The 7,332-nt window shown below is 55.5% G+C and overlaps 1 protein-coding gene across 1 annotated transcript; it reads left to right on the top strand.

Moving 5' to 3' along the window:
- The first annotated feature begins 3,992 nt into the window (after window positions 1-3,992).
- On the top strand, window positions 3,993-6,641 carry HMX3 (H6 family homeobox 3). The gene is made up of 2 exons (XM_033066172.1): window positions 3,993-4,322; window positions 4,560-6,641. The coding sequence occupies exons 1-2, from the start codon at window positions 4,007-4,009 to the stop codon at window positions 5,165-5,167; spliced, it is 924 nt and encodes a 307-aa protein (XP_032922063.1). The 5' UTR covers window positions 3,993-4,006; the 3' UTR covers window positions 5,168-6,641.
- Window positions 6,642-7,332: the final 691 nt, after the last annotated feature.

Below are 7,332 nucleotides of genomic sequence, written 5' to 3'. Positions count from 1 at the left end.
CCCTGATCCACTCAGCCTGGGGAAACCTGAGACAGGCTTCCAAGCATAACTCCCTTGTAGTTTTTCCAGTCTTGAATAAAATATCCTTATCAAATACATCCCACAAGAGACATTCCTTTTGATGACAAAGTAGCATCCCTTTTCTGGATAACCTCTGTTTTTTTCCAGCCATGCACTTCAGAAGGAGCACTTGAAAGACTGACAGAGAAATGCCGTGTTTCTGAAGAACTCACATTTTTAAAAGGCCCTGATAATATGAAAGGATTTGCAATAGGAAGGGGCGAGCCATTGAAAGCAGCTCAGATTCTGCAGCAGTTAATCTTTGGCATTCTCAAAATTGTGTTTACATGCCTGGACAGCGTGACAGAAGCTCTAAAATCTGATGGTGGAAGGATTCATTTTGATTGCTTGGGAAAGGAGTGTTTCTGTGTGGGGCAGGCTGTTAAATGTCTTCTCATCCTTTCTTCCTTCTCCCTCTGGACATCCAAACTCTGATGCAAGAAGTGCATTTTCCTGTGGGAGTATGTTTAATGTTAGCCACAGAATCAAGCAGTGGAATTCTGCTTCCCTGCTTGGAAGTCCAGATGCTGCAAACTTCTTCAGGAGAGCTTGGACAAATAAAAAAAAAGGAACGAGGAAACTCAGCACTGCCCTTTCCTCAGGATGGAAAAGAGAAAGCTGAACCCAAAGTGACCCAAAGTTTGTCACCTGTGGTTACAGTGGGGGCGCTCAGGGGTGGCAGATAAAGATGGGGCAGAACCTGGGTGGAATACAGGCTGCAATGGGTAATTCCTGCCAGGGAAACAGAACTGCTGTGCTCTGCACATCCTCGTCAGCAGGCTGCAAGCCAGGGCGTTTTGGAGCTCATAGCACTGGGGCACCTCAGAATCACAGCACACAGGTTCACGCTCCAGCCTAGCAAGAGTGTAGCTCTTTAGAAAAATAATGAAAAAGAAGAGGCAGCGCTGAGACAGGATAAATAAGGAGATAAATCACTTTGCAATACAATACAGCCAAAACCCGAAAATAAACAATTACTTTAAATCATATCAAGCACCTATCACAAACATCACATTTATACAATTGATCCATGTGTAAATTAGCCAATTAATTCTGAATTGCAACGCTAATGAAATAATAATTATCTGTTTACAATGGAATGGTACGAGTGAAAGTCTAGAAACAGAAATAAAGACTGCAGCAAAATCCACTCAGCTCCATCACCAGTGGGCAAGGGGGGAATGGTCAATACTGGTCTTTAACACCCAGATATTGCTGGGGAGGGGGAATAAATAAAATACATAAATAAGTGAGAAATCTATGGACTTTAAATAATAGAGATGCTGTTTTAGAACACTGCAGGGTTTTGATTGTTTGTTTGTTTTGTAGTAAAGAATTGCAAAGTGGGAATTTCTTTTTACATTTCCAGAGGCTGGTTAGATTTGATGTCCTTGCTTGGCTTTCTACCGTGAGTTGTTTGCCCTGAGGGACTCCAAAGGGATTAGGACCTGATAATTACCAAAGCACTGAAAGATGGAAGGACAAGGGTGGGAGTTTCAGTGCAGAATTATTTTGGCGACTCATATCTAAATAAAATCTTCACTGAGATGGAGAAATGCACTGGGGTCTCCTATGAGAACTTTTCACCCTTGGCTTTTCATGTAAGAGCAGCAAACATTTAGCACAGAGTTTTAGCCTGGATCTCAGGCAGGAGCCTGAGTTAGGTGGCTACTGACTGATTTCTGAATAAAAACTATTTCCTGTCTGTCTGGGCTTTTTTTTTTTTTCTTTATACATTTTACCAGGAAGTTGAGGGGTTTTTTTTTCCTTCTGTACAATTTACCAGGGAATTGAGGGATATTCCCAGAGAAACAGCCTTTCTTTGAAAAATTCCCGATGACCTTTACTTTGCTAGGTGCTTCAAGTTGTTAACGAGAGCAGGGACAAGAAACAGTTGTTAATAACAGAATATTTCTGCAAACTGTTAATTGCTGAGACCCTACCCCCAGGATGTGTGGAAGGTACATGAAATATCACATCTGTTGCGGCCAAAAATGTTGTGTGACTGGCTCTGTGGAAATTTCTGCTCAGGGGGAAGAGAAAATCCTGAGCAGTTTGATTCAGATAAAAAATGTCTTGCTTCAATTTGCCAAGTGGGTTTCTTCAAAACGAAATAGCAAGAGAAATCAGGCAGATTTGATCAAGGCATTAAAATGTTTAGAAGTAGAGATTATTGCTCCCTGTGCTCATGTGAGCACGTCCGAGTCCAGAGCCCTGCGTGTGCCAGGGCAGAATTTTGCAGTGCATGCTCAAAGGTATTCCAAATGTTTAGAAGGATGCCAGCACTGAGTGGTTGCTTCCTTTTCACTTCCCAAAACGGGAGCCACCCCTTCCCTCGGCCCCGCCGGCCCTGGAGCGGGTACCGGCGGGCACAATGCGGTGGGATCGCCGTACCGGGGCTCACGTCGCGGTTCGCAGGGTGCCAGGGAGCTGCCCTTGCCGCTGTCCCGGGACGTGCGGGGATGTGCGGGGATCGCTCCGGGCCCGCCCGTCCCGGAACGCGGGGAGCTCCCGCGGCCCGCCAGGGGGCGCCCTGCGCCCGGACCCCGGGAGCGGCGGGGACGGAACCGGGAACGGGGCACGGAGGGATCCCGGGAACGGGGCACGGAGGGACCATCGAGCGGGGCGGTGATGGATCCCGGGAACGGGGGGGAATGGGGCAGGGACAGAACCGGGAATGGCGCAGGGATGGATCCCGGGAATAGCTGGAGATAAATTTGGGAATGGGGCAGGGATGGAACCCGACATGGGGCAGGGATGGATGCCTGAATCACCCCACGCCCGAACACGCAGAGCGGCACGGATGGATCCTAGAAGCACCGTGCTCGGATTCCGAGAGCGGCAGGGATGGATCCCGGGAGCGTCATGCTCGGATTCCCAGAGAGGCAGGGATGGATCCCCGGAGCGCCCCGTGACCGAACCCCGGGAGCAGGGCAGGAACGAATCCGGGGACATGCTTGTGCCCTAATCCCAAGAGCGGCGAGCCTGGGCCGTGCCCGTTGTCGCCCCTCCGCCGCAGGCTCGACGTGTCCCGCCAGCCCCGCTGCTGCGCGGCCGGGAACCGAGGACGCGGCAGAGCTGCCCAAAGCGCGGAGGGCACCGTCGGGGGAGATCCCGAGCCCTGCTCGCAGCCCCCTCCCCGCAGCCGTCCGCTAAATCGTTTCTGCCCCGCCGCGGAGCGCAGCGAGAGAGGTCCCGGTGCCCGGTGTCCCGGTGCCCGGCGGGGCCCGGCCCGGCCCGCTCCCCCCTCGGCCGCCGGCGGCTTTTGTTCCCGGCGGCGCGGGGCGGGGGCGCGGGGGGCGGCGCGGCGGGGCGGGGGCGGTTTTGAGGCAGGAGCGGCGCGGCCCGTGCCATTCGCCTGCCGCCGCTCCCGCCGCGCTCCGCCGAGCCGCTCCCTTTGTGCCGCCGGCCCGGCCCCGCTCGCTGCCTAATTGGACTCTGTAATCGCCAGGAACGGGCGGGCGGTCGCCGCCTCCGGGCACGGCGGCGCGTCGGGACGGGGGGGCCGGGGCCGCGGCGGCTGCGGGCAGGGGCTGCGCGGAGCCCTCTCCTCCCGCCGCCTCCCGCCTGATCCCATTCGCCTTTGTGCGTGCCCAATCGCCGCGTGCTCCCCGCGCGGAACGGGGATGACATTTTGATTTCATCATTAGCATCCGGCGTCAGGTTGACGCAGCAGCAGCGGCGGCGGGAGGCGGCGGCGGCGGCGGCAGCGACGACCCCGGCTCTCCGCCTGCCCGCAGCAGCCCCCCGGTGCCACGGGCTGCGCGGGTCCCCCCGGCCCCCCGCCCTGCCGCCCCCCCATGCGAGGGGCCCCCGGCCGGCCCCGCCGCCGCGCTCCCACGCCGCCCCGCCGCTCCTGTCCCCCGCGCCGCCGGGAGCCGCCACCTGCGCGCCGGCCGCGGGCTGCGGGGCCAGCGGCGGCCAGGAGCCGGGCGGGCAGCGGAGGATGCCGGAGACCGGGCAGGAGCCACCCAGCGCCCCTCCGCCGCCCCCCAAGGAGTCCTTCTACATCAAGAACCTGCTCAACGGCGGCCCCCCCAAGGCGCCCCCCAAGCAGCCGCGGGCGCTGTTCGCCCCTTCGGGCAAGGCGGCGGTGGACGGCGCCGGCTTCGCCCTCTCGCAGGTGGGCGACCTCGCCTTCCCCCGCTTCGAGATCCCGGCGCCGCGCTTTGCCCTGAGCGCCCACTGCCTGGAGCGCGCCCAGACCTGGTGGTACCCCTACGCCCTGACGCCGGCCGGAGCACACCTGCCCCGCACGGAAGGTACCGCTCCCCAAAACTTCCATCGCTCCTTCCTTCCCTCCGTCCCTCCCCGGCGGGGCGGCGGCCTTGGGGGCCGGGGGCGGCGGGGCGGGGGGTGAAGCTGGCGCTGGGGTAGCGCGGGGATCCGGCCGGCTCGTCCCGTTCCCCCTGACGGGGACGCGGGCCCTGGGTGGCGAAGGTGTCTCTTTGTGTCCCTCATCTCCCCCCTTCATGCCCCGCTTCGTCCTTCCCATCCAGCCGCAGAGAAATCCCTGCTGAGGGACTCGTCCCCCGCCTCGGGCACCGACCGGGACTCCCCGGAGCCGCTGCTGAAGGCGGAGGGGGAGCAGAAGGAGCTGGACTCCAAGAGCCCCGACGAGATCGTCCTGGAGGAGAGCGACTCGGAGGAGGCGAAGAAAGAGGGAGGCGCGGAGGACTGGAAGAAGCGGGAGGAGAGCCCGGAGAAGAAGCCGTGCCGCAAGAAGAAGACGCGCACGGTGTTCAGCCGCTCGCAGGTCTTCCAGCTGGAATCCACCTTCGACATGAAGCGCTACCTGAGCAGCTCGGAGCGCGCCGGCCTGGCCGCCTCGCTGCACCTGACAGAGACCCAGGTGAAGATTTGGTTCCAGAACCGCCGCAACAAGTGGAAGCGGCAGCTGGCGGCCGAGCTGGAGGCGGCCAACCTGAGCCACGCGGCCGCGCAGCGCATCGTGCGCGTCCCCATCCTCTACCACGAGAACTCGGGCGCGGAGGGGGGCGCGGGGGGCGGCGGAGCCCCCGGTACGCAGCCCCTGCTCACCTTCCCTCACCCCGTCTACTATTCCCACCCCGTGGTCACCTCCGTGCCGCTCCTGCGGCCCGTCTGAGCCCGGGCGCCGCTGCGCGGAGGGGCGCGGAGAGGCGCGCAAGTCACCCGCCCGCTTGTAAGTACTGCAGCCCCTCGTGCGGGGGGGACTGCGGGGACACGAGTGAGGGGCTGAGGGGACCCCTCGGTGGGGGGTGATAGGAGGAAAGTCGCGGAAATTTAGGGGGGAAAAAAAAAGAAATAACCAGAAAAATGCGGGGGGAGGGAAACGAAAATGTGGAAAATGAAAGCGGGGACTTGTAGAGAACCCTGGAGCTGTCACACCTTTTGTAAACGTGGATGAAAACCGCGATGGTCTCTCTGTGGCTTTAGTTTTATTTTTGTAAAAAAAATAACAACAAAGAAAAAGAAAAAAAAAAAAAGAAAAAAAGAGAAAAAATGGGGAAAAAAGGATAGTAATAAAAAAAAAAATGAATGGTCCCAGGCCACTCCTCGAGATTTGCCAAACGCTAATGGGAAGCTGAATTTCTGTTCCTTTCGGACCTCTCCTTCTGCCTCCAAATAATTATTCAGGCTCCTGATCCTGTCGCGACTCAAACTTCATCGACCACGGCTTTTCATTTAAGCAGACCTTTGCCTCTTTGCTTGCCCACGTTTTGTACCTTTCGTTTTCTGTCATGAGACTTTCCCGAGCAAGAAAGACAGCCTCAAAGTGAACGGTTAAATACACTCGCACGCTTTGAGTGACCCTTATTTATTATCGTTTACTTAGACATTTTTAATTCTTGTTTATAATTCTTGTTTTCCTAGTTGTCGGGTTGTTTCGGGTTTTTTTTTTCCTTGTAAAGTTATTTCGGTATCTGGGGGAGGGGGGAAATCTGTACTCTTTTGCTTTCTTTTGTAATACTAATTATTATTATTATTAATATTATTGTACTTTTGAACTGTGCAATATTGTACGATGATTCTTAAAGCACTGCTTTTATTTGAATGGTGAGGAAAGGGTTTTTAGCATTGTAAAATTGCGTTTCTTCATGTTGTGCAAAATAAAATAAAAAAATAATTAAAAGCGAAGGAAAGTGAGAAGAGAGGAGCAGGGCATGGGAATTAGCATCAGCCCGGCTTATGCGAATAAATAAGGGAGATTCGGTGAGCTGGGCGCTTTAAGTGAAGGACAATCAACTTTAGGGTAATTTTAATTTATTTGATATGATGTACAGTTTTCTTCTAAAGTCCATTGAGTATGTGGATTTTAATAGGCAGAAATCAAGTGAGGAGTGGACACCTCTAGTCTCTCTCTGTCTTAGTGTCTGCTCACCTGTTGTCTGGCAATTGTTTGCTGTCTTCCCAAGGGTTTGGGTTGGTTGGTTTCTTTTCTTTGTTTGATTTTAAATTTTGTTTTCCCCTTTCGGTTGTACCCTCTGCCCTCTCGCTTTCTGTTAGGGATCGGTCCTATTTTTAAAACAGCCTATATTGTTATAAACTTAATGTTGTGGTGGAAAAAAAAAAATCAATAAAACCCGTTCCTTATCATTTTTAAAGTGTGTTTTCGGGCGGGAAAAAAAAATAAACAACAACAAAACATGAAAATAATTTTTTAAAAAATAGAAACAACAAAACAAACAACCCAAGGGATGTCTGTGAGCGCCGGGGCTGCGGGCCGGGCACGGAGCTGATCCCACCGGAGCTCTTGGAGCGGGGATGCAGAGCAGGGATGGGCAGCGGGAGGATTTGGGGATTTTGGCAGCCCCGGCGCAGCGGGGTCACGGTGCCCGGGTTACCCCGAGCGAGGGGCCGCAGATCCCCGGGGGCAGAGAGGGGGTCCCTCCCTTCCCACGGGAGCGCCTCCTCCCCTCCCCGAGGGTTTCCCTGAACTTCTGGCCGCCCCTTCCTCCGCTCCCCCCGGTGCTGCCCCTGCCTTCCCTTCGCCCCCCTCCTCCGGGGGCTGCCGCAGGGTGTCCAACCCCTCTGCCCACGGCCGGAGCCGTCACGCGTGTTAAAACCCCCGGCAGGGTTATTTGGAGATAGGATCGCTCTCCGCTTCCCGCAGATTGGCCCGAATCGACATGTTGATAGCGCCGAGGGCAGGATTTGGGGCCAAAGAAATCAAAATAAAACTCAGCGTTGCGAAAAGATAATCCCGCGTTTTCTTTTCGTTTGGGATAAAAACCCTGCCAATGGGTCGTAAATGAAAAATAAACAGAGTTTCGGGGTCAAAACGCGGTG

The sequence above is a fragment of the Catharus ustulatus genome, chromosome 8 (genome assembly GCF_009819885.2).
Source record: "Catharus ustulatus isolate bCatUst1 chromosome 8, bCatUst1.pri.v2, whole genome shotgun sequence".
NCBI lineage: Eukaryota > Metazoa > Chordata > Aves > Passeriformes > Turdidae > Catharus > Catharus ustulatus.
This window is presented reverse-complemented; position numbering and strand designations above follow the sequence as displayed.

What these genes read in the sequence shown, in the direction of transcription:
- HMX3 (XM_033066172.1), top strand. Translation starts at nt 4,007, where the DNA reads ATGCCGGAGACCGGGCAGGAGCCACCCAGCGCCCCTCCGCCGCCCCCC. An exon ending in ACACCTGCCCCGCACGGAAG is followed by an intron (nt 4,323 to 4,559) that starts GTACCGCTCCCC and finishes CTTCCCATCCAG; the next exon opens with CCGCAGAGAAATCCCTGCTG.